This window comes from Poecile atricapillus, chromosome 28, assembly GCF_030490865.1.
Source record: "Poecile atricapillus isolate bPoeAtr1 chromosome 28, bPoeAtr1.hap1, whole genome shotgun sequence".
Classification (NCBI taxonomy): Eukaryota; Metazoa; Chordata; class Aves; order Passeriformes; family Paridae; genus Poecile; species Poecile atricapillus.
In genome coordinates this window covers 1,237,423-1,263,071 of record NC_081276.1, presented here as the reverse complement: position 1 = coordinate 1,263,071, position 25,649 = coordinate 1,237,423, and the positions used below count along the sequence as shown (strand labels likewise).

General features: G+C 65.0%; 3 protein-coding genes across 4 annotated transcripts; 1 reads left to right on the top strand and 2 right to left on the bottom strand.

Moving 5' to 3' along the window:
* Positions 1 to 122: 122 nt before the first annotated feature.
* On the bottom strand, positions 123 to 12,942 carry SSBP4 (single stranded DNA binding protein 4). 2 transcript variants are annotated; one of them, XM_058858993.1, is made up of 18 exons: positions 12,811 to 12,942; positions 11,217 to 11,289; positions 11,048 to 11,109; positions 10,179 to 10,263; positions 5,991 to 6,080; positions 5,752 to 5,817; positions 5,557 to 5,616; positions 5,395 to 5,464; positions 5,217 to 5,287; positions 4,556 to 4,623; positions 4,415 to 4,460; positions 4,272 to 4,307; positions 4,112 to 4,166; positions 2,852 to 2,922; positions 2,683 to 2,761; positions 1,498 to 1,526; positions 623 to 724; positions 123 to 270 (listed from the first exon to the last, which is right to left on the bottom strand). In XM_058858993.1, exons 1-18 carry the CDS (start codon positions 12,864 to 12,866, stop codon positions 241 to 243), a joined length of 1,149 nt encoding a protein of 382 aa, XP_058714976.1. In that variant the 5' UTR covers positions 12,867 to 12,942; the 3' UTR covers positions 123 to 240. The 2 variants fall into 2 exon arrangements, with proteins under 2 accessions (XP_058714976.1, XP_058714975.1); XM_058858992.1 differs by lacking the exon at positions 5,752 to 5,817.
* Positions 12,943 to 13,926: 984 nt separating this feature from the next.
* Positions 13,927 to 17,868, top strand: LOC131589452 (leucine-rich repeat-containing protein 25-like). The gene is made up of 3 exons (XM_058858997.1): positions 13,927 to 14,400; positions 14,576 to 15,464; positions 15,973 to 17,868. The coding sequence occupies exons 2-3, from the start codon at positions 14,599 to 14,601 to the stop codon at positions 16,091 to 16,093; spliced, it is 987 nt and encodes a 328-aa protein (XP_058714980.1). The 5' UTR covers positions 13,927 to 14,400; positions 14,576 to 14,598; the 3' UTR covers positions 16,094 to 17,868.
* A 100-nt stretch (positions 17,869 to 17,968) lies between these two features.
* On the bottom strand, positions 17,969 to 20,174 carry GDF15 (growth differentiation factor 15). Its single transcript, XM_058859052.1, has 2 exons — positions 19,868 to 20,174; positions 17,969 to 19,209 (listed from the first exon to the last, which is right to left on the bottom strand). Exons 1-2 carry the CDS (start codon positions 20,172 to 20,174, stop codon positions 18,413 to 18,415), a joined length of 1,104 nt encoding a protein of 367 aa, XP_058715035.1. The 3' UTR covers positions 17,969 to 18,412.
* Between the last annotated feature and the right edge of the window lie 5,475 nt (positions 20,175 to 25,649).

The following is a 25,649-nucleotide window of genomic DNA, read 5'->3' as shown; positions in this document are numbered from 1 at the left end:
GGAGGATGAGGAGGGGGGGGCGTGACTTGGGCGGAATTTGGGGAGGGGGGGGTTGAGGGGAGGAACCGGGGCGGTGCTTGGGTGGGTGGAAGAAGGGGGGTGTGAAAAGGGGGTGGGGCTGATTATTTTAAAATTAATGAAATATTTTGATTTTTGTTTGTATTTTTTTTTTTGTTTTGTTTTTTTTTTCGGTGGTGGGTGAGAGAGGGCGTCTGGCTGTCGGCGGCCTCGGCGCGGGGCTCACACGCTCATTGTCATGCTGGGCGAGTACTATAGAGAGAGCGGAGACACCGCGGCGTTAGAGCCCGGGGAGGGGGTCCCGGGGTGAGAGGAGGGGGTCCCGGTGCTGGGGTTGGGGTCTCTCCAGAGCCGCCCTCCTTTTTCACGCCTCGCTCGGCCAAAGCGACCCCCCCGCTGCCGCTGCCGCCGCCGCCGCCGCCGCCGCCGCTGCCGCCGCCGCCGCCGGTGGTGGTGACACAATTTCGGGGGGTCGCCAGTGGGGTTTGATGGCTGAACCCCCCCGTCCCCGGCTGCTGCCGCCGCCGCCGCGCCCCCCCCGGGCCCCCCGCCCTCGCCGCCTGCCCCCCCGGGGGTCCGCGGGGGTCCCCGCCGGGTCCCTTACGCTGTCGCTTTGGAAGGGATTTAGGAAATTGCTGCTCAGCTCGGCGTCGTCGCGAGGGGTCCCGGGGGGGTTGCTCAGGGCCCCCAAATTACTGGGGGAGCTCTGGAGGGAAGGGAGGAGAGGGTTAATGAGGGGGGGTGGGGGTTATTGGGGGGTTCTGGTGGGGTTGGGGGGCAATAAACGGGGTGCCAGTACGTGGTTTGGGGTAATAAATGGGGTTCTTGTAAATGGTGGGGGGTAATAAATGGGGTTCTTGTAAATGGTGGGGGGCAATAAATGGGGTTCTTGTAAATGGTGGGGGGCAATAAATGGGGTTCTTGTAAATGGTGGGGGGCAATAAATGGGGTCCCAGTACATGGTTGGGGTAATAAATGGGGTTCTTGTAAATGGTGGGGGGCAATAAATGGGCTTCAAATAAATGGAGTGGTCCCAGTACAGGGTGGGGGGTAATAAATGGGGTTCTTGTAAATGGTGGGGGGTAATAAATGGGGTCCCAGTACATGGTTGGGGGTAATAAATGGGGTCTCTGTATGGGGTGGGGGGCAATAAATGGGGTTCTTGAAAATGGTGGGGGGCAATAAATGGGCTCCAAATAAATGGGGTGGTCCCAGTACAGGGTGGGGGGCAATAAATGGGGTTCTTGTAAATGGTGGGGGGCAATAAATGGGGTTCTTGTAAATGGTGGGGGGCAATAAATGGGGTTCTTGTAAATGAGGGTGGTCCCAGCACATGGGGGAGCTCAAATAAATGGGGTTCCAGTACATGGTGGGGGGTAATAAATGGGGTTCTTGTAAATGGGGGTGGTCCCAGCACATGGGGGGTATCCCAATAAATGGGGTCCCAGCACCGTGGGGGTCCCAGGGTCCCCAGCTCACCTTTGGCAGCCCATCCATGTCCCCGGAGCCTGCCAGGGTGACAGTGGGGTGTTAGTGACCCCCCAATCCACGTGTCCCCCAATGCATGACCCCCCAATCCATGACCCCCCAATCCATGACCCCCCAATCCATGTGTCCTTCCCAAACCACGTATCCCTTATTCCATCCGTGCCCCCAAATCCCCGTGTGTGCCCCCAAATCCCCGTGTGCACCCCCAAATCCCCCTGTGCGCCCCCAAATCCCCCTGTACACCCCCAAATCCCCCCGTGTGTGCACCCCGAAATCCCCGTGTGCACCCCCAAATCCCCGTGTGCACCCCCAAATCCCCCTGTGTGCCCCCAAATCCCCCTGTGCACCCCCAAATCCCTCTGTGTGCCCCCAAATCCCCCTGTGTGCCCCCAAATCCCCCTGTGCACCCCCAAATCCCTCTGTGTGCCCCCAAATCCCCCTGTGCACCCCCAAATCCCTCTGTGTGCCCCCAAATCCCCCTGTGTGCCCCCAAATCCCCGTGTGCACCCCCAAATCCCTGTGTGTGCCCCCAAATCCCCCTGTACAACCCCAAATCCCCGTGTACACCCCCAAATCCCCGTGTGCACCCCCAAATCCCCCTGTGTGCCCCCAAATCCCCCTGTGCACCCCCAAATCCCCCTGTGCACCCCCAAATCCCCCTGTGTGCCCCCAAATCCCCGTGTACACCCCCAAATCCCCCTGTGCACCCCCAAATCCCCGTGTGCACCCCCAAATCCCCCTGTGTGCCCCCAAATCCCCCTGTGTGCCCCCAAATCCCCCTGTGCACCCCCAAATCCCCCTGTGCACCCCCAAATCCCCCTGTGTGCCCCCAAATCCCCGTGTACACCCCCAAATCCCCCTGTGCACCCCCAAATCCCCGTGTGCACCCCCAAATCCCCCTGTACACCCCCAAATCCCCCTGTGTGTGCCCCCAAATCCCCCTGTGCACCCCCAAATCCCCCTGTGCACCCCCAAATCCCCTGTGCACCCCCAAATCCCCCTGTGCACCCCCAAATCCCCGTGTGCCCCCAAATCCGTGCTCATCCCCTGACCCCGTTCCTCCCGCTGCACGAGCCCATCCAGCCCCAGGAGGAGCTCACATCCCCCAGGATTTGGGATTTTGGGGGTGCTGGAGGGGACAGGGGACCCCTCCTGTCCCCAGGGGGTGTCACCCACCTAAGGATCCGTTCATGTGGTGCGGCTCCATCGCGCTCATCCCGCCCATGGGCCCCTCGGCTCCGGGCCCCATGGGGAACTGCAGGGGAAGGGGGGGTGAGGAAGGGGTTAAGGAATGTTGGGGGGATCCCCCCTGGCCCCGATCCCTGTCCCCAAGCCCGGAGCTCACGTTGGGCCGGTTCCCCGCGGGTCCCATGGGGTTCATCATGGTGTACATGTTCTCGCTGGAGTTGGTGGAGTCTGGGGGGACACCACACGTGGGGGGTGAGGTGGTCCCCCCAAATCCCACTGACTGACAGCCCCCCAAATGTCACTGACAACACCCCAAATCCCACTCACAACACCCCAAATCCCACTGACAACACCCCAAATCCCACTGACAACACCCCAAATCCCACTGACAACATCCCAAATCCCACTGACTGACAGCCCCCCAAATGTCACTGACAACACCCCAAATCCCACTGACAACACCCCAAATCCCACTGACTGACAGCCCCCCAAACCCCACTGACACCCCCAAATCCCACTCACACCCCCCCAAATCCCACTGACTGACAGCCCCCCAAATGTCACTGACAACACCCCAAATCCAACTCACACCCCCCCCAAATCCCACTGACAACATCCCAAATCCCACTGACACCCACAAATCCCACTGAAAACACCCCAAATCCCACTCACACCCTCCCAAATCCCATTGACAACACCCCAAATCCCACTGACATCCCAAATCCCACTGACACCCCCAAATCCCACTCACAGCCCCCCAAATCCCACTCACACCCCCCCAAATCCCACTCACACCCCCAAATCCCACTGACACACCCCAAATCCCACTGACACCCCCCCAAATCCCACTCACATCCCCAAATCCCACTCACACCCCCCCAAATCCCACTGACACCCCCAAATCCCACTGACACCCCCCCAAATCCCACTCACATCCCCAAATCCCACTCACACCCCCCCAAATCCCACTCACACCCCCCAAATCCCACTGACACCCCCAAATCCCACTCACACCCCCCCAAATCCCACTGACACCCCCCAAATCCCACTCACACCCCAAATCCCACTGACACACCCCCAAATCCCACTCACACCCTCCCAAATCCCACTGACACACACAAATCCTACTGACAGCCCCACAAATCCCACTCACAACACCCCAAATCCCACGGACACCCTCCCAAATCCCACTCACACCCCCCCAAATCCCACTGACACACACAAATCCCACTCACACCCTCCCAAATCCCACTGACACCCCCAAATCCCACTGACAGCCCCCCAAATCCCACTCACACCCCAAATCCCACTCACAACACCCCAAATCCCACTCACAGCCCCCCAAATCCCACTGACAACACCCCAAATCCCACTGACACCCCCAAATCCCACTCACCCCTCCCATCCCCTCGCTCACCTCCGGGGCTGGGCAGGATGGGGGTGCCGGGGGGGCCCCCACCCCCAGGAGGGCCCTGGAAAGGAGGAAGGAAAAAAGGGGGGGGTGGGTTTGGGGTGGGGGGGGGTCACAGGGTGACTGCAGCCCCCTCCCCACACCAACAGTGCACCCCAAAACTCACCACGTAATTCCCAGGGGATGAGGAGGAGTAGGCGATCTGGGGGGGGACAAAGAGGGGTCAGAACGGGGGGGGGGGACACGGGGGCAGCACCCCCACAGGACCCCCCCAAGGTGTTACCCCCCCCACCCCACCCCAAAACTTACGGAGTTGGCGTTGGGATTGGGCCAGGGCCCGCGGCCACCAGGACCCCTGGAAGGCAACGGGGACAGTGAGGGGGGGTCCTGCCGGTCCTGAGGCTCCCCCCACCCTGGGGGGGTCACGGGGGGGGCACGGGGGGGTCTTACATGTTCATGGTGGGCATTCCAGGGCCGGCCAACGAGCTGGGGGGGGGGCGCATCCCGCTGCCGTAGCTCTGCCGGGAGAGGAGGGGGGTCAGCGGGGCTGGGACACCCCTGGCATTGTCCCCATCCCATATCCCATCCCCATATCCCTGTCCCCAAATCCCTGTCCCCATCCCATATCCCATCCCCATATCCCTGTCCCCATCCCATATCCCATCCCCAAATCCCTGTCCCCATATCCCATACCCCATACCCCATATCCCACCCCCAAATCCTGTCCCCATCCCCAAATCCCTGTCCCCATATCCCATATCCCATATCCCATCCCCAAATCCCTGTCCCCATCCCGTATCACATCCCCATATCCCTGTCCCCATCCCCAAATCCCTGTCCCCACCCCGTATCCCATCCCCATATCCCATACCCCATATCCCAGTATGCCCAGTATCCCCAGTATTCCCAGTATCCCATATCCCATACCCCACATCCCCATATCCCAGTATCCCCAGTACCCCCAGTATCCCAGTATCCCGTACCCCATACCCCATATCCCAGTACCCCCAGTATCCCCAGTACCCCCAGTATCCCCAGTACCCCCAGTATCCCCAGTACCCCCAGTATCCCCAGTATCCCCAGTACCCCCAGTACCCCCAGTATCCCGTACCTGTGGCCCCATCCCGGCCATGCCTCGGGGGGGGTTCATGCGCTGCATCGGGCCCCCCATTCCGGGATGCCCTGCACAAAGCGGGGAGGGGGAGGTGTGAGACCCCCGCAGCGCCCCCCAAAACCCAGCCTGGGCTCCGGGGGGGTGACGGGGAGGGGCGCAGGGACCCCCAGCTCACCCTGGGAGCGCGCAGCCGGGTCCATAGCGTTGGGCAGCAGCGGCTGGGAGCCGGGAACACCCACGGGGGGCTGCAACGGGGGGGGGCAACACAAGGTCAGGGTGCTGGGGTGGGGGGGGCTGCACCCCCTTTTTGTGGGGAGGGGGGTCCCGGCAGCCTCACCTGGTTGGGCATCCGGAGAGGGGGCCGGGGACCACCGGGGTAGCGGGGGGACATGAAGGGCTGCAAGAGAGGGGGGGTTTGGGGGTCAGCCGGGGTTTGGGGATGGGGGGGGGGGGGTCGGTGTCACCCTGGGGGGGTCGTGGGGAGGGGCCCGGGGCCGTGCCGGGGGGCTGGGGGGGTCGTGCCCACCCTTACCTGGCCGTGCGGGCCCAGCAGGGGCACCCCGGGGGTGGGGGGCGGAGGGGGGGCACCCGCAGGAGCCTTGGAGAGAAACACAACAGATTATGGGCGGGGGGCTTGGGGGGGCTGTGACCGCTGGGAGGGGGCCGTGACCTCACGGGGGGGGGCTGCTGGGGGGCCGTGGGGCGGTGGGGGTGTCACCCCCCGCCCCCCCAAACACGCGGAGGACCCCGGCGGGGCGCGGGGGTCGGTACCTGGAAGAAGGCGGGGGGCACGGGACCCCCGGCCATGGCATCCCCGGGGGGCAGGGTCCCCATCACCGGGCTGGGCGCTGCCGCCGCGCTCTGCGGGGGGGACACAAAGCTCAGAGCGGGGCCGGGGGGGGGGGTCCCCACCGCCCCCAGACCCACATTATCCCCCCCAGCCCCGGCACCGAGCTCGCCCCAGCCCGAGACGGGGGGACCCCCGCGGGCCGGGGGGCGCAGGACGGAGGGAGCGGGATGGGGGGAGCAGGATGGGGGGAGCGGGATGGGGGGAGCAGGACGGGGAGCAGGATGGGGGGAGCGGGATGGGGGGAGCGGGATGGGGGGAGCGGGATGGGGGGAGCGGGATGGGGGGAGCAGGATGGGGGGAGCGGGATGGGGGGAGCAGGATGGGGGGAGCGGGATGGGGGGAGCAGGATGGGGGGAGCAGGATGGGGGGAGCAGGATGGGGAGCAGGACGGGGGGAGCAGGATGGGGAGCAGGATGGGGGGAGCGGGATGGGGGGAGCAGGATGGGGGGAGCGGGATGGGGGGAGCGGGATGGGGGGAGCGGGATGGGGGGAGCGGGATGGGGAGCAGGACGGGGGGAGCAGGATGGGGGAGCAGGATGGGGGGAGCGGGATGGGGGGAGCGGGATGGGGGGAGCAGGATGGGGAGCAGGATGGGGAGCGGGATGGGGAGCGGGATGGGGGGAGCAGATGGGGGGAGCGGGATGGGGGGAGCAGGATGGGGGGAGCAGGATGGGGGGAGCAGGGCGGGGGGAGCGGGATGGGGGGAGCAGGACGGGGGGAGCGGGATGGGGGGAGCGGGATGGGGGGAGCAGGATGGGGGGAGCAGGATGGGGGGAGCGGGCAGGGGGAGCGGGATGGGGGGAGCGGGATGGGGGGAGCAGGCAGGGGGAGCAGGACGGGAGGAGCAGGATGGGGGGAGCGGGATGGGGGGAGCGGGCAGGGGGAGCAGGATGGGGAGCAGGATGGGGGGAGCGGGATGGGGGGAGCGGGATGGAGGGAGCGGGATGGGGGGAGCAGGATGGGGGGAGCGGGATGGGGGGAGCGGGATGGGGGGAGCGGGATGGGGGGAGCGGGATGGGGGGAGCAGGATGGGGAGCAGGATGGGGGGAGCGGGCCGGGGGGCGCAGGACGGGGGGAGCGGGCAAGGGGGGAGCAGGACCGGGGGGAGCAGATGGGGGGAGCAGGATGGGGGGAGCGGGATGGGGAGCAGGATGGGGAGCAGGATGGGGGGAGCGGGATGGGGGGAGCAGGATGGGGGGAGCAGGACGGGGAGCAGGACGGGGAGCAGGACGGGGGGCGCGGGCAGGGGGCGCGGGCAGGGGGCTCTGGCCCCGCTCGCCGGCCGGCCCCGTCCGAGGGGAGCTGTTAGGGGGGGAAGGAATGCGCCGCTTTTCCGGCTCGGCCCCTGCGCCACAACTGGTTTCAATTTGGAGGCGAGGAGGAGGAGGAGAAGGGGGGGACCCCGCGCTGCCCCCTCCACTCGGGGGGCCCTGCGCCCCCCACCCCGAGCCAGCCCGGCGGGGTTGGGGGGTCCCGCTGTGCTCGGAGGGTGACGGGAGAGCGCTGCTGCTGCTGCTGCTGCTTTGGGGACAGGGATGGCATTGGGGACACCTCAGATGGGGTCTCTACCCCATGGGGGTGGGCGCCTGGGATCCATGGGGGTCCTGGGGGGGGGGGATCCCAGGCCGTGCCCCCTCTTGGGGACCCCCCCGAGCTGCCCCAGAGGCAGCGATGGTGACAGACCGAGGCCCCCGCTGTCCCTCACGGGGGTGACGGAGCTGCCCCCTCAGAGCAGGGACCAAATGGGGGCCCCCCCGTCCCCCCCATCTGTCGGTGATGCACAGCAGAGTTGCCATGGCAACAGGTTGGGGAGCTGAGGCTCCTCCTGCGGGCTCAAGGTCAGGAGGATGAAAATTGGAGGGGGGGGACACGTGGGGGGGGGGGGGGGGGCAGGTTTGGGGGCTCCTCACCTCAGGGGGGACCCCAGACCCCGCTGTGGGGCAGCTGCTGCCAATACCCCCCCCCCCACAACCACTGTGCACAGGCAGGACCCCCCCGGTTTTTTGGGGTCACCGGGATGCTCCCGGGGGTCCCGATGTGCCGGGGGGGTGGGGTGGGAGCAGCATCCATGGGAAGGCGAGGGGCTCCGTGCTGGGACCCCCAGCTCAGCCCAGCCGGGCACTGGGATGGGGTCACGGCTGCGTGGGGCACCCCAGCGGGTGCGGGGGGGGCCGTGGGGCTGCGCCCCCCCAGCGCTCCCCAGCTCTGCCAGGCAGCAGTGCCATGGCAACGTGGCCTGACCCGCGCCATGTCCCCGGCGTCACCGTCACCGCACCGGCAGCCTCATTAATTCCAGCATGGAAATCAGCTCTGCGCAGCGCCGGGGGCCGGGGGCGGCGGGGGGGGGGGGTCCTGCTGCAACCCCTGCGGCGCCAGCGCAGCCCCACAGGACCCCACGGACCCCACGGGACCCCCACGGGGGTGAGGGGCTTCCTGGGGGCAGCAGGGTCCCGAATCCACGGGGCCAGGGATTGTCCCGCAGCCCATGGTGTCCCCCCCGTGTCACCGCGGGTGCCACAGCAGCCCCCGGCTGGCAGCGCCCCACGGGGGCACCCGACACGTCCCAGCACCCCAAATCCTGCGGGAGAGTGGAGCCCGCAGCCTCCTGCACCATCCCAGGGGATCCTAAATCATCCCAGGGCATCCTAAACCATCCCAGGGCATCCTAAACCATCCCAGGGGATCCTAAATCATCCCAGGGGATCCTGAACCATCCCAGGGGATCCTAAACCATCCCAGGGGATCCTGAACCATCCCAGGGGATCCTGAATCATCCCAGGGGATCCTGAATCATTCCAGCGGATCCTAAATCATCCCAGGGGATCCTGAATCATTCCAGGGCATCCTAAATCATCCCAGGGCATCCTAAATTATCCCACGGGATCCTAAACCATTCCAGGGCATCCTAAATCATCCCAGAGCATCCTGCATCCCACAGAACCCTGCATCCTGTGGGGCAGTGGGTCCCGCATCATCCTGCACCCCACAGCATCATCCTGCACCCCACGGCACCCCACAGCACCCCACGGCACCCCACGGCACCCCACGGCACCCCACGGCACCCCACGGCATCCCGTGGGACACGGATCCTGCGCTCTCCTGCATCCCGCAGCATCCCAGGGACCCCTCCCCATCCCAGGGCACGGTGTCCCCCCAGCACCCCCAGCACCTGGGCTCTGGCACAGGGACACACCGGGAACACCGGGAATATCGGGAATACCGGGAATACCGGGAATGCCGGGAATACCGAGAATATCGGGAATACCGGGTTCACCAGGAATATCGGGAATACCGGGAACGCCGGGAATACCGGGAATATCGGGAATACCGGGAATACCGGGAATATCGGGAATGCCGGGAATATCGGGAATATCGGGAATACCGGGAATATCGGGAATATCAGGAATACCGGGAATACCGGGTTCACCGGGAATACCGGGAATACCGGGAACACTGGGAACACCGGGAATACCGGGAATGCTGGGAGCACCGGGAATACCGGGAATACCGGGAATACCGGGAACACCGGGAATACCGGGAATACCGGGAATACCGGGAATGCTGGGAGCACCGGGAGCAGCGGGGGCTGCTGACTCTGTGATTAAACCCCCAGAGCTGGCACTGGGAAGGAGCAGAGCTGTTCTGGGGGGGTCCCCTCAGTGCTGGGGAGGGGAGGGAGCCCCAATCCTGCAGGGACCCCCAGGACACCACGTGGGGGGGGGGGGGGACAGGGTGACACCCCCGGTGGGACAGGGTGACACCCCCGCTGGGGCAGGGGGACACCCCCGGTGGGACAGGGTGACACCCCGGTACCGCACCCATGGCAGGGCACAGGGGAAATGGGGGGGGTCTCTGTCCCCTGGGGGGGGGGGGACAGTGGGGGATGGGCACACCGGGGTCCCCGGGGGCTCGGTGGGGGGGGGGGAGGGGGCACTGAGCCAGGCCCCCAGGGATTAACCCCTCCCCCGCCGCCACCCTGTGAAATAGGTCACCCACAGATCCGGGGCTGGCGGCGCACGGGAACCCCGGCGGGGGGGGCCCGGGGGCGGGCAGGGGAGGGGAGGGGGGCGCAGCGGGGACCCCCCCCCCACCCATCCCGAGGCACTCACGTAGTCATGGAAGGCTTTGGCCTCGCTGGAATGCTCGCAGGTCTCGCGGCGGTCCGGAGCGGCACAGTACAGATCCCAGAAAACGCTGGGAGAACGGGAGGGAGGGAGTGAGGACCCCTCCCCAATTTGTACCCCCGTGTCCCCCCCGAGCCCCTCGGCTCGGTGTCACCGATGGGGCGGGGGGGCCGCGGCCGTGTCCCCCCCCCCCCCCCACCCTCGGCGGGGGCCTCCCGGCTCCGGCGCTGCCGCTGTTTTCCCTGGAAACGGTCGCTACGGCCGGAGCCCAAATTCCTGGGACTTTACATCAGGCTGCAGCATCCCGGAGCGGGATGTGGGGAGGGGTCCCCTGCCCGCGCCCCCCCGCCCTGCCTGTGGGACAGCAGAGGGGCCGAGTCTGTTTGTGGGTGTCCCCCCCTGCCCCCAGGTTTGGGGGGTGCTGGCTGGGTGCCAGCTGAGCCCCCCCCTCACCGTGTGTGTCCCCCCTCCCCAAAATCACCAAGTGATCATTCAATGACCCCCCCAGCCCCCCCCATCACCGTGGGTGCCCCCCACATCCCCACCGCCCCCCTCGGGGGGCTCTGCTGGGGCCCCCCCAGTGCGGGGGTCCAGCCCCGGGGCTGGGAGCCCCCCCAAGCTCCACCCTTGGTGCCAAATTGGATCCATCTGGAGGAGCCGGGCGGGGGGGCCGGGATGGGAGGGAAAGGGGGGGCCCCCAAATCGCTGATGGGAAAAGCAGAGGGACGGGTTTAGGTTTATGGGGTACGAGGCGATGTGGGGGCAGAATTGGGGGGGGGGCAGCTCCCAGGCCCTCTCCCGGGGTAATGGGTGGGGGGTCCCCCCCTTTCCAACCCCCCCAGACCCCAACTCACCACCACCAGGAGTGCAGGAAGCCGGGGGGCTCCCCCAGCGTGATGTTCTTCTCCCATCGGATCTGCGGGGAGGGGAGGGGGGGTCAGCAGCCCCCAACCGGGGATGGGGCTCCGGGACCCCCCCAGGGCTGGGATGGGGGGTCCGAGGGTGCCGCCCTCCCCCCCTTACCTCCGACAAGAAGGTCTGGGCGGATTTCTGGGCCCCCACGTGCAGCAGGTACTCGTAGACGTAGAGTGCCAGCCTGGGGGGGGGGGGACAGGACGGGGACAGCGCCAGCGTCAGGGACCTGCCACCCCCACGGTGACACCCCCACCCAACGGACAGACCCGGAGGGACACGGGGAAACAGCCAGGACGGAGCAATTAGTGCAGAATTAATGACGGAGGTTCGATGTCACCTCCCTGCGAGGGACCCCGCTGGTCCCGCGGGTGACACCGGGTGACTCCCGGCGGTGCCACCGCACGCGCTCCGCGCTCCCAGCGCTGGGGTGGCTCCGGGACAGGTGACACCTCCCACACGGGATGGTGCCAGCGCGGCTGTCCCCCGGCAGGTGACACTCACCGAGCCCCGGGGCCCAGCCCCCGCTGCTCCAGCCCCTCCCGGGAGCACGAACGGGACCTGCGGGCCCCCCACGGTGGGCGCAGCCCCCCGGCCCCAGCAGCTGCCCCGGGGACCGCGGTGGCCTCGGGCGCTGGGACACAGCAGGACGGGGACAGCCGGGAACGGCGGGTCACGCTCCCGGGGACCGGGGGTGGCAGGGGCGGGGGAGCATCAGCAGCACCGGTGCCATCCCGGTGCCCGATGGCACGGCCGGGGAGGGCTCCCGGTGCCCTCAGGGATGCCGCGCACCGGGCACATCCCGGCTCCGGCAGCCCCGGTGCCACCACGGGTCACGGTACCCCGGGGGATGGCGATGCCCGGGGGGATCACCCCGGCTCCCGGTGCCCCGGGGGATGGCAGAGACCGGGGGGCACAGCCCAGTTCACGGCAGTCACGGGGCGCTCGCGGTTCCCGGTACCGCGGCGGATGGCACGGAGCAGGGGGATCATCCCGGGTCCCGGTGCCCCGGGGGATGGCACGGTCGGGGAAGGGGCATCCCGGCTGCCGGTGCCTCCGGGGATGCCGCACACCGGGGGGATCCTCCCGGGTCCAGGTGCTCCCGCAGCTCCCGGTGCCCCAAGATGTGGCAATACCCGGGGGGCACATGCCGGCTCTCGTTAGCCACGGCGTGATCGCGGCTCCCGGTGCCCCGGGGGATGCCACGGACCGAGGGGGATCATCCCAGGTCCCGTTATCCCGGGAAGTCACGCACCGGGGAGCATCATCCCGGTTCCCGGTACCCCGGGGAATGGCACAGACCGGGGGGAATCATCCGGTTCCCGATGCCCCCGCAGCTCCCGGTGCCCCGGGGGATGCCACGGACCAGGGGGATCATCCTGACTCCCGGCGCCCCGGGGGATGCCACGGATCGGGGGGCTCATCCCGGCTCCCGGCGCCCCGGGGGATGCCGCAGACCGGGGGGCTCATCCCGGCTCCCGGTGCCCGGCTGACCCCCGCCAGCTCCCGCTGCCCCGCGGCTGCCGGTGCTCCCCGGCGGGGCGGGGCCGGGGGGTCCGCCCGCCCCCCGATCTCCCCCCGCTTTTCCCGATCTCACCCCCCACCCCCCCTTCCTTCCCGCTCCGTCCCCGCTCCCCCGGCGCCCGCCCCGGCAAAAACTTCCGCGCCCCGGCCGTCCCCCGCCGCCGCCCGGCGCCGCACTCACTTCTCGCGGGCCTGGCCGTCCGAGGGCACGCCGGAGCCCTTGCCCTTGGCGTACATGGCGCGGCGGCGGCTGTCAGCGGCCCCGGGCCCGGCCCCGCGCGGCCCCCGCCGCCCCCGCCGCCCCCGCCGCCATCCCGGCCCGGCCCGGCCCGGCCCCGCCGGCTGCGGCCGCGCGCCCGAGGGGGAGCTTGAAACCGCCGCGCCCCCCCCGCGCGGCTGTTCCGGCAGCGCCGCCACCACCCCCCCCGCGCCGCGCGCCGCGCTTAAAGGGGCGATGGCGGCGGGGGGAGGCGGTGGGGTCCGCACCGAGCAGGGAGGGAGGGAAGGGAGGGTCCCGGGGAGGGGGACGCGGGGAGGGTCGCGGGCACCACGGGGTGGGCACAGGGGACACAGAGGGACGCGGATGTGGCAGGGTGGACGCGGAGCCGAGGGGGTGGGCGCGGGGGGCGCGGGGGGCGCGGGGACACGGAGGCGAGGAGTGGGCACGGACACGGGGGACGCACCCGAGGGGGGTGGGCATGGAGGGGCAAGGACACGGGGGGAGTGGGCATCAGGGACGGGGACACGCGGGGGATGGTGGGCAGGAGTTAAAGGGGCAGTGACACGAGGGGACGCGGACCCGGAGGTCACGGGGGGACACGGGGGGGTGGGCACGGAGGATGCAGAGCGTGGATTTGCGGCGGGGGGGACACGGACGCCAGGGGGTGGGCACGGAGGGACACGGGCACGAAAGGGTGGGCACGGACATGAAGGGGTGGGCGTGGGAGGGGGGCACAGGGGGACACGGGGGACACAGAGGGACGCGGATGTGACAGGGTGGACACGGACGCGATGGGGTGGACTTAAAGGGGCAGCGACACGAGGGGATGGAGCCGGGATGGACATGGAGGGACACGGATTTGGGAGGATGGACGTGACGGGGGGGTGACCACGGGACACAGAGGGACACGGATGTGGCAGGTGGACATGGGCACAGCGGGGTGGACACGGACACGGACACGGGGGGGACACACGGACGGGGATGTAAGCAGGTAACCACGAAGGAATCGGACACCAGGGGGCGGACACGGACACGGTGTGACACGGGGGGACACGGGGGGACACGGGGGGGACACGGGGGGGGACACGGGGGATGGACGTGGAGGGACATGGACACCAGAGGGGCTTGGACATGGGGAGCGGACACGAACACGGTGCCCTCGGGACACTGAGCTGCAGCCACGGGGAGGGGACACCGGGATGGGGACACCCACCGTGCCAGGGGACACGGACACCACAGAGACCCCCGGCTCCCACCCGGTTCCTCCCCCTCGGGTGGGGTCCCGGTGCTACCGGGGGGGCTCTGTGGGCCCACGCGAGTGTCCCCCCACCCCGCGGGTCACCGGGGTCATCGGGACACTCAGCCAGTGCCAGGGGGATGCTCAGCACCCCGAGAAAGGAGCGGGGGGTCTGGCAGGGGTCAGCGGGTGCTGATTTGGGGGTGCTGCCCCCCTACCCCCCCGGGAGCGGCTACGCCCTGCCGGGGTGACACGGGACAGCCGGACCCGCCTGTTCCTCTTCCCCACACCAGGCAGCAGCGGCCGGAGCGCAGGCGAGTCGGGGGTTGGGAGGGGGAAGGGGGGCAGGAAATGCCCCGCTGGGACCCCCAGGAGCTGCCCAGCCCTGGAACAGCGGGAGTGGGGTGGGGGCCAGGCTGGGCTGCTCTGGTTTGTACCGAGAGGGGGGGTCCGGTGGCAATGGGGGTCCTGATTCCTGCTTCCCACCAGGCTCCCGGTGCAGCGCAGGGACCATGGGGCTCCCTGCGGCCCTGCTGCTGCTGCTGCTGCGCCCCGTGATCCCTGTCACCCTCTTGATCTCTGTCACCCCCGTCATCCCCGTAATCCCCGTCATCCCCGTGACCCCCGTGACCCCCGTGGCTCCCTGTTCGGCCTTGCTGCCGGACACTTCCGAGGACCTGGACCTGAGCAACCGGAGCCGTGGATGTGCCGAGCTGGACTGGAGCCGGTTCCACCGGCAGCGCCGGCTGGTGCTGAGGCACAACGGCATCGAGGCCCTGAGCCCCCGGTCCCGCCTCGGGCCCAGGATGGAGGAGCTGGACCTGGCGGAGAACCGGCTGCGGGAGCTGCCCCGCGGCTTCTTCGCCAACGCCACGGCCCTGCGGAGCCTGCGGCTGGAGGGGAACCCCCTCCCCGCCGTGCCCCCCGCCGCCTTCCAGCCCACGCTGAGCTCCCTGTCCGTGTCCTGCCGCTGTGACCTGCTGGGCACCGTCCTGGCCCCCTGCTCCCGCTCGGGGATCCGCTGTCTCTGCCTCACCTCCCACGGGCATCGCTTCAACATCACCGACTTCCACGGCCGGGAGTGCGGCTCCGGTGCGGGGCTGCTGGCCGGGCTGGCCGGGGCTGCGGGGGCCGTGCTGGTGGCTCTGGGCGCCGCCGCTGCCGTTCGGTACCGGCGAAGGAGAGCGGCGGCCGCGGTGGCCGGAGTGGGAACGGGGAAGGAGGATCCCCCCGGAAACCTCCGGCAGCCCCGTTACATCAGCCGGGACAGCGGGGCCGGCACCGCCGATGTCACCGACACCCCCGACTACGAGAACGTCTTCGTGTGTCCCGGCATGGCCCCGGGACGGGCACCGGGATGGCAGGAGCAGCGCTACAGGTGAGGCTCCGGCACAGGGAAGGGACATTCCGGGAATGTTCTGTCCCCTCCTTGCTGTGCTGTGCCCTGATGGGGCGTCCTGACCCTTCCCATCCCATCCCATCCCATCCCATCCCATCCCATCCCATCCCATCCCATCCCATCCCATCCCATCCCATCCCATCCCATCCCATCCCATCCCATCCCATCCCATCCCATCCCATGGATCCCATCCCATCCCATCCCATGGATCCCATCCCATCCCATCCCATCCCATCCCATCCCATCCCATCCCATCCCATCCCATCCCATCCCATCCCATGGATCCCATCCCATCCCATCCCATCCCATCCCATCCCATCCCATCCCATCCCATCCCATCCCATCCCATCCCATCCCATCCCATCCCATCCCATCCCATGGATCCCATCCCATCCCATCCCATCCCATGGATCCCATCCCATCCCATCCCATCCCATGGATCCCATCCCTGACATTCCCTCCTCACTGAGGCTCCCCTGCTCCCCAGCCCGCAGGTCCTGGAAGATGAGGATTATTTCCTGGAGAGCACAGCTGACCCCGGGGACCAGCCCATCTACGCCAACACTCTGGGCCCCACCGAGGACGTCTACATCATTCCTGACCAGTGAGGGGCTGGGGGGACACTGGGAGGGCTGGGGGGACGCTCTCTGTCCCCCACTGATGCCCCGTCCCGGCTGTCCCGGAGGGGACAGGGACATTCACGCGTGCTTCCCGCACACTCATCCCGTGAGAACGCCTTTGCAGGGGGATTTTTTTGAACAGCCCCAGTCCCCTCCTTCGCCCCAGTTCTCACACTGAGGTGAGGGCTGAGCTGACATTTCCTCCCGGGGCTGCGGCCACCGACCGCGGGGACGCCGCATCCGCCGGCACCGGAGCCTCGGGGCCGGGACACGCTCGGGGTCCCTGGGGCCGGCCGGAGGAGCTGGGGCTGACCACGGCCCTGGCTTCCTCTTCCCCTTCTGGGGCCGATGGAGAGCTGGGTGTGAGCTCGCCTGGGGACGTGCTGGCGGTTGGGGACATCCGGTGCCACCTGCGCCCTCTTTTCCTGCTCAATCCGCCACTTTGGGGAACTAAAAATGCTCCTTTTTTTAAATCCTCCTGGTGGCACCCCGAGCTCTTGGGTGCCATGGGGACATAGGGCACCCATGGCTTGTCTGGGTGTCACCTCAGCCCCTGGGAGGTTTCACTGTGCCCCATTAAATGGTTTAATTATCTCTAATTACTCACCTAGCTCGTGATCTGTGGGTAACCCTGGGGTTTCCCACTGGGATGGTCCCTGGAACTCCCTGTGTCCCCGAAGTGGGGGTCCCAAGGGACCAGGACCCTCAAGGATATCTCCCCAAAGCAGGGGGTCCTAAAGGACCCTCAGGGACAGGTCCCCAGAGCTCGTGTCCCCAAAGTGGGGCTCCCAAGGGACCAAGACCAGGTCCCTCAAGTCCCTGTCCCCAGAGGAGCCACCTCCAGAGCTTGAACCCCTCAGTCCCTGGTCCCCAAACCCCCACCCCAGAGCAGAGATCCCAAATTCCACCTCCCCCAGGTCCCCACCAGGAGCCGCTGCCCAGGACAGCCCAGGTGACACTGGAAGAGGGGACAGAAGGGAGCTGTGACCAGCAGAGCCATCCCACTGAGCCATGGGGAGTCCCTGGGGGTCCCAGGGGGGTTCCCCATCCCTTTTGGTGGTCCCAGGGCTGGGAAATGGGGCAATGGTCACCTTTGGGTGACCCCCCCAGGGGTCAGGGCTGTGCCTTCCCAAGGACACAAACAACTCAAAGGTCTCTGGGAGCAGTGCCCGGGCATTACTCACATGCTGGCACTGGAAATTCCGTGAGGATTTACCAGCAAATCCATGTGGAGTCAGATCCCAGGGGAGCTGAGGGTCCGAGGAGCAGGGGTCCAGTCAGAGACCCCCGGAACCCCCGTTACAATCACTTTATTCATTATTATTACATCCTTCTGATTTTATAGAAATATTTAAAATAGAAAACCACAAAACCCCCTTCCTCTTCACCTCCTAAAAAAGGATATTTTGCTATAAAATACAATAAGTTAGAAATAAATAAATTGCATAAATAAGTCTCTGAGCAGAGAAGTCTGGAGTGGGATATGGACACCTGGGCACGGACCCACCCCCCATCGGGGACCTCTTGGGTGGGAAGGATCCACCTGCTCAATAAAATACGGATTTAAATCAGAGAAGAGGCAGGGGAATAAGTTATTGTGGGGGAGAGCTCACAACTGGAGATGCTGGGGCTGAGCTGGGTGGCAGAGCTGGAGGTCCCAGGGCTGAACTGAGCAGCAGAGCCAGGGCTGGTGCATGTGGTGCCACAGGATCTGGATTTTGGGGTGCTGGAGACCCCAGGGCTGAGCTCAGTGGTGGATCCAGGGCTGGTGTGGAGTCACTTGGTGCTGCAGGATCTGGATTTTGGGATGTGGATGATGGAGACCCCAGGGCTGAGCTCAGTGGAGGTTCCAGGGCTGTCACAGGAGTCACTTGGTGCCGCAGGATCTGGATTTTGGGGTGCTGGAGACCCCAGGGCTGAGCTCAGTGGAGGTTCCAGGGCTGTCACAGGAGTCACTTGGTGCTGCAGGATCTGGATTTTGGGGTGCTGGAGACCCCAGGGCTGAGCTCAGTGGTGGATCCAGGGCTGGTGTGGAGTCACTTGGTGCTGCAGGATCTGGATTTTGGGGTGTGGATGATGGAGACCCCAGGGCTGAGCTCAGTGGAGGTTCCAGGGCTGGTGTGGAGTCACTTGGTGCTGCAGGATCTGGATTTTGGGGTGCTGGAGACCCCAGGGCTGAGCTCAGTGGAGGTTCCAGGGCTGTCACAGGAGTCACTTGGTGCTGCAGGATCTGGATTTTGGGGTGCTGGAGCTGCCGGGAGTCGGGATGGCTTTGTCCCACCCCGGTGGGGGCTGTCAGCGCTGCCATCAGGCACAGTGGCACCTGGTGACCAGCATGTCCTCGAAGAGGCTGGACACCAGCCTGCCCTCGCTGTCCAGGTGCATCAGCACCATGGGGTCGTAGCCGGCGGGGACGCAGCAGGGCGGGGGGGTGGCCTTGGACAGGGAATGCACTCGGGATTTGATCTGGGCGTGCATGCTGGCCGGTTTGTAGTTGTGGGGGCAGGAACCCTCGCAGAATCTCATGTAGTAGCTGTTGGGGGCGATGACCCAGTCCGACCAGCCGATGTCCTGGAAGGAGACCTTCAGCGACTTCAGGCAGCACTTCCCATCGCTCTTCCCGCACTCCTCCTCCAGCCCCCGAGCTCTCCTGGCCGCCCGAGCCGGCTTCTCCTGGGTTTCCACCTCCAGCACCAGCGTTTCCCCTTCGGAGGTGGCCAGGGCGGCCGAGACATCTGCGGTGAAATCCAACCGCAGGCGCAGCGTGGCCTCGGGCCCGGCCAGCCAGGGCTGGATGGCTCCTGTCAGCTCCAGGCTCCGGGAATCCCGGTCCAGCTCTTGGCTCAGCAGGAGCTGGGGGGTCCCCTCAGCCCCCCGCAGGGTGTAGATGGTGACCCGAGGTGGCACCGAGGCGCCGGGAGGGGACAGCGGCTGCTTGAAGAGTTTCAGCTCCGCCTGCAGCACCCGGAGCTGCCGGTGGAAATCCGCGGTGCGGGACAGCAGGAGGTGGTACCGGTGGGGACCGCGGGGCTCTCGGTGTCCCTGCGAGTCCCGGTGTCCTTCAGGGTCCTGATGTCCCTCGGGGGTGTCCAGCCAGCGCAACACTGCGGGGACAGAGGGGACAGCTCTTGTGAGGAGCCGGCAATTCCCGGGCTCGGGATCAGCTCCTGCCAAGCCCCCGCTCGCAGGGAATCACCCACGGCCTGAGGGATGCTGGAAATCCTTTGCTCTGCTCGTCCTCAGAGCCGCCATCTCCAGGGACCCCCAGGCTGGAGGGTCTCAGCTTTGCTGGTGCCAGAGAAGCGCCCCGGGACCCATTAGAGCCCCCCCGACCGTCCCATCCCAGCCCGAGCAGCAGGAGGGGAAATACGTTAATTCCCTAAATTATTTCCCTAAATCCCTCCCAGATGCAGATAAACCCCCGGACTGGAGCTCAAGCTGGGGATCGAGGGATGGCACCTCCCTTCCTCCTTCCGCTCACCCCCAAACCCCCCGAGCCCCACTCCGAGCCCCCGAGCTGCCGCCGGTCAAAGCTCTCATCCCAACCCCCGATTTTCGGTGGTTTTAAGCAAAAAGCGGTGACTCCTCCCCACTTGCAGGGCAGAGGAAGGAGCAGGATGAGGATCAGCGTGGCACGGTGCTGCATGCCCGGTCATGTCCCCGGGCAGCGGGGTGACATTCCCGAGCGCGGGACACGCTGGGACAAACGGGTGTCCCGGGGGGATGAGGCTCGGGGGGTGGCACCGAGCCACGGACACTTACAGGTGGGGGTCAGGCGGTGCAGCCGCCGGCTCCCGGACACGGCTTCCTCCTCTTCCTCCCCCTCCCGGCTCCGGTTCCCCGCCAGCTCCGCCACTTTCTGCCGGTAGAGCCGCTGCGCTCTCTGGATGCTCTCCTGGTCCAGCGGGCGGCGGGGGACGGGGGGAGCCGACATTCCCAGCCGCTCCAGGATCTCCTTTTTGACGGCTTCCAGCTGGAACCTGTCCTGGTCCCACGTGTGGGGCCGGGAATCCACGGCCGAGAGGAGCAGCAGGAGCTGCAGGCAGGTGAGGGCGGCCCCGCTCGGCATCGCTGTCCTCAGCATCCCGCAGAATCCCGGCGGATCCGGGGCAGGATTTGCTCCCAATCCTTGTGCAGAGGCCGGAGCTGCTGCTGCCGGCGGTGCTGCCAGGGGAATGAATGAAGAGGATCAGACCTGACTTTATAGGAGCGAACTTTGCCCGCCCTCCGTCCCCCCTCCCCGGAGAGTGACGCCGGAGAGCTCCCGGCAGGAATCTCTCCTCTCCTCTCCTCTCCTCTTCTCTCCGCCCGGGATTTCCAGCAGGAGCTCCGGCAGTGCTGGAGCCGGGGGATGTTCAAACTGGTTTGCAGCTGCGGACATAAAAAACACGGGATGCTCCTTTTCACACACAAATATTTCCCTTCTACCTCCCGTTTTCCCTACGGATGGCAGGACTCGGGGAATCCCTCTCACCTCCACCCCCCGGCGGTGGCGGAGCGGGGCGATGGAGAGGGGATGATGATGATGATAATGATGATGATGATGATGATGATGTGCGAGACAGGAGCGCTGCGGGCAGCATTCCAAGCACGGATTTCCCATCCCCGCATCCTCAGGCACCTCGCGGGTCGGGTGGCCGCTATCGAGCGGGGCTGATCCGCTCCTTCCCGAAATCCCAGCGGATCAGGGACGGGCTGGGGAGGCGGCAGCTCGGGCTCGTGGCCGGGGGATCCTCACTGGATCTTATCCCAGCGGCCAGGTGAGGCCGAGGGATGGCTTCATCCCGAGCCTGGATCCTTCTGAGGCAACCGTGGCCGGGGTTACGTCATCCCGGAGGGAGGCAGCGGGGATGGAGCCGGGAGCGCCCGGTGGCTCGGATCCAGCGGGGCCGCGTGTGCCGGGCAGCACCGTGCCAGAGCGCTCCGGACAGGAGCAAATCCACAGTGGGAACGAGCCCCAGCACCGCTCTTCTCCCGGTTTCTCCCCAGGGATGCTCGGAGCGGAGGGATGAGAAGCTGCCGGTGGCGTGAGGAAACGGGCAGGTCCCCCCGGGGCAGGCGAGGCCGTTCCCGAGTGTCCCGAAGTTGATCCAAGCTCCTGGAGCTCAGCCGTGCTCCAGCCAGGGATGAACGTGCGCTAATCCCCTGATTTACGGCTGTTTATCCCCCGCTCCTCCTCGGGGCTCGGCTCCAGCCTTGCCCCGGCTTTTCTCACCCCGTTTCTCACGAGGTTGCCCGAGGCAAAGCCGAGACCGAGTGTTTCACCCTGAACCACGGGAAGGGAGAAGTTTTGTGAGGATGAGCACACGGAGGGGATCGTCCCGGCCTCGGCTCCGCTGCCCTGCTCTGCAGGATGGAGCCCCCCTGATCCCCTCCCCATCTCACTGGTTTTCCCTTCCCACAGAATCCACCTTGGAAGGAAATCCCAGGTGTGGCTCACAGGGAAACCTCAGCTTTATCTCCGGGGCTTCATCCCGTGTGGATTTGGGCACCCCGAGTGGGACATTTTCACACAGCAGGTGGGCAGGGATGAACTCGGCTCCTGGAGCACCTTCCCACCGGGAATTCCCAGAGCCCCAAGCCTGCTGTGATCCCTCTCCCAGGGATTTTATCAGCCGGGGCGATTGCAACCCTCCAGCCTCCCAAATCCAGGGAGGAAAGGAGAAGGAGCATCACCCCAGGAGGACACAAGTGCAGAACCACCCCAACCATTCCCTCCCCTCTGGACATCTCCGTGTCCACATCAGCCACCAGCCCCCTCCACCGTGCCCAGGGTGCCAAATGTGCTGATCCAGAGCTGAGATGGAGCCCTTGGAATGTCTGGGTGCAGGAAGAGGCCCCGACCTCTCCGGTGACATTGAGCAAGACCTGGCAGAAACCCCAAAATCCCGAGGTTCTGCTTTTGCAATGAATTTTCTGCCCGTGGGCGCGAGCCCTGTATCCAGGAGTGACGCACTCCGAGAGCATCAAAGTTTGCTGGAGCCGGATGTTTTCCCCCAAAGGCGCCAGCAGTGGAAGCTGGAGATTTACAGCCCAGCAAGGGCCATAAAAGAGGGATTTTGGGAGCCCTGGTTTGATCCTGAGTGAGCGATGATGAAATGTCCCAGCGTGTCCTCACCAGCCTGCAAGAGGGGATTGCGCAGCCGCTGCATCCCACGTTTCCTCGGCTCTTCCTGGTCACACTGGGTGCTGAAGGTCAGCTTAATCCAGAGCCTTTTCCCAGCAGGGTGAAGGTTCCTCTCCAGTTAATGAATCCCGTGTGGGTCCCTCATCTTGGCACAGCTCTCCTGGCACGGATCTGGAGCGGGGATGCCCGGGGGATTGCGGTTCCCAGGGAAGGAGCAGATGGGATGGGCTGAGGGTGAGGAGGATTGAACTCTGGGGAGGCCAGGAAAAGCTCAGATTGTGCCCTGAAAGGTGTGGAAGGGTCCAAGGCCAGCTTGGATGGGGTCTGGAGCACCCTGGGACAGTGGAAGGTGCCCATGGCACCTGGGATGGGCTTTAAGGTCCCTTCCAACAAAACCATTCCATAATTCCAAATAAATAACATTTTTCCCTTCTCCAGACGCTGGTGGTCAGTGGGGAGCGTGGCAAGGACACAGAGCAGGGGGCTCCAGAGGGCTCCAATTCCCCAAAATGCAGGAAATTCCCTGCAGCTGCCCCAGCTGGCAGAAACTCGGGGGTTTTTTGGGTTTTTTTGCAGAGTTCCTTGTCACAAGAGTGGCAAGAGGGGAAGTACTGCCTTCCAGATTTTAGGGCTATCAGTTCCTCGCAGCTGTCGAGCAAAGGATCCCCAGAAAGTGCCCAGAGACCCCTGGGACCGACAGAGAGGGATCAGATCCTTCCCACTTCCTACAGACCTCAGTGCTCCCCAAAGCCACTCAGGCTGAGCAAGCTGGATGCTGCAGGGAGGATATTCCCTGGAAAAAAGGCAATTTGTGCTTTCCCATGGTGTTTTTTCATCCAGAGGATAAGAAGGGAGAAGCAGCCTGGCTGCTGCCACCACACGAAGCTCCAGGCAGCCCCCGGGGCTTGGCCTCAAGGGAAGCTGGAGCTGGAAACACCAGGAATTATTCGGGATGAGAAATCCCTCAGCCAAGGCAGAGCCCCAGGTGGGGTTTGCTCCATCCCAGCTCATTTCAGGTCTGGAAAGGGGCACGGAGGGATGGGGGACCGGGCTCTCCCTCTGCTGCCAGCGTGGGATGTTTGGGAAGCCTCATCCCGTGTTTTCCTATCCCGCTGTCACGATGAATCTGCAGAGTGGACACCACGGTGACCTTTGGATGTTTCCAAATCAAAGACAACCAGGACGGGTCAGGAAAGCAAAAAGCAGCTTTTGCCCCGGCACAGCAGGAATCGCATTTTTCTCCCTTTGCTGCGAGTTTACGGCATCTCCCAAAAATGAGACTTCTGCTCCACTTGGACAAAGACATTCCTGCCCCGGCTGCACCCACGGTCAATGATTAACTCCGAGTCCCAGCCCCCTCAGCCCAGGAAGTGCAGGAAATGCCTCTGCTCCGACCTCCAAAAATGGAAATCTGGCTTGGGAAGTCCTCGCTCACCCCACAACCACCCGGAGATGCTTTTGGCACCAGGATGTTCTCTGCTTCCCAAGGAGCTTCTTTCCGGGATGGGCTCCCTGGATTTCCAGGTAGGGTCTGTGCTCCTCTGAGGATGATTTTCAGTTTACAGACATTAAATAGAATCCCTTGAGAGCATCGTGGAGTTGGACTTCCTGATCCTTGTGAGTCCCTTCCAGCTCAGGGTATTCAGGGAACAAGCTCAGCCTGGCCAGGATTGATGGGACAGTTATTTATTTATTTAAAGCTTTAAAAAGCAGCTTTTCCATAGTGGGAGCATCTTCCTGTTCAATCCCATCCTTCCAAAGTGCCAGAACAGCCTTTTCCTTCAGTTTTTGGTGTGGATCCAGGAGATAATCCCAGGCCAAGGCTTTTGGGAGCATTGTGATCCCTTGGGAAGGTGGTGCTGAGCCCAAGAATGAAGCTCAAAGCTCCAAGGGAGCCAGAGCAGCTCTAAATCCTTCCTCCAAAATGCTTTCCAATACTGAGCAAAGGGAAAAAATGGGTTGGAAGGAACCAAATCCAACCTGGGCACATCCCGGAGCAGCATCTCTTTTACCAAGGAAACCCTTAGGACACAATAAAAGGGAAGGATAACCTAGAAAGTTCCTTTAAACTGTAGGATTTTAAGTGTGGATGCTTTAAATGATGGGAAAAAAATTGATGAAGGAAACCAAACCCACCCTGGGCACATCCCAAAACAGCAAACCTTCCATCAAGAAAAATGCTACAAGGAAAGACAACCCCAAAACCTCCTTAAATCCATAAGATTTTGAGAGCCCGGATGATTCTTGAAGCACAAAGCACAATTTCGGACGAGGAACGAGGACGGAAGCTGCTGGAGAATTTGGGGAAGTCGCTGTCAGTCCGACCTCCAGGAGAAATAAACGTATTTATCTGTGAAGACGGACACGGATGAGGCTCCACGTGCCCATCAGGAGGGAATTAGTCACCGGAGCGTGACTGGGGAAAGGGATGTGTACACAGGGCACGTCGCTCCCGCATGGAGCATCCACGGCAGCGGGAAGCAGCTGGAGAGAAGCAGCACGCAGAGATTTTTCCCCCCAGGCTGGAGCCGTGGTGCCGGCTGGGAAGCGGCCAAGAAAATCCCATCCCTCAGCAGAGAATATCCATCTGCATCTCCTGGATGAGGGAAAACCGCGGTGAGGAGCCCCGGGATGGGGAATTACTGATCCAGAGCATCATCCCTGGCATGGGGAGCTCATCCCGGGAATTCTGCGCTGTGCTGGGAGCGTGTCCATCCCCAGGAACCCATCCCAGGGGGTGAGAGGAGGCGGATCCTGCCCTGGGATGCGATGTGCCCTGGGATGTGCCCGCACAAGCCTCACCCAGGGCAGCCAGGGCAGGAAATTCCAGCCATTCCCCCGCCGCAGCTGCGAGGTTTGGGGGGAAGCTCTGGGGACCCCTCCCGCAGCACCTTCGAGCGGGGCTCGGCTTTGATTTGCAAGCTGGGAAAACAGGGAGAGGGAGCAGCTGCCAGATGGACGCTGCCCAAAAATCCCACCTCGTTTAGGAAGGGGCTGGGAAGCGGGAGGAGGAAAGAATGGCAGTGGAGGAGAAGGAAGAATTAAAATCTTTGAGGGGCCAGTCCACCAAAGGGATCCTCTCCATGGATCTCTGCGTCTCCAGCGAGGGATCCGAGCTCCATCAGGAGCCTCCTCACCAAGGACAAAACCTTGGATCGGTCCCCCCGGAGGGTTCTGTTTGTAAAATGACCTCATGAGCACATGAGTTACCCGAGGCATGACATCAGCCCGGGAACACCGAGCAGGAAAAGCTTCTCACCTTGTAAAGGGAATTAAAGGGAGTGAAATCATCAGGGCTTGGCTCAGTGGCCGCTCCGAGGAGCTCAGATTCCTGCTCACCTGTGAGGGAGATCCCAAAGCTCCTGGAGTGTGCTGGGTGTTGGTGGGTGGAATAAAAGCTCCATCTCCAAGAAGAGG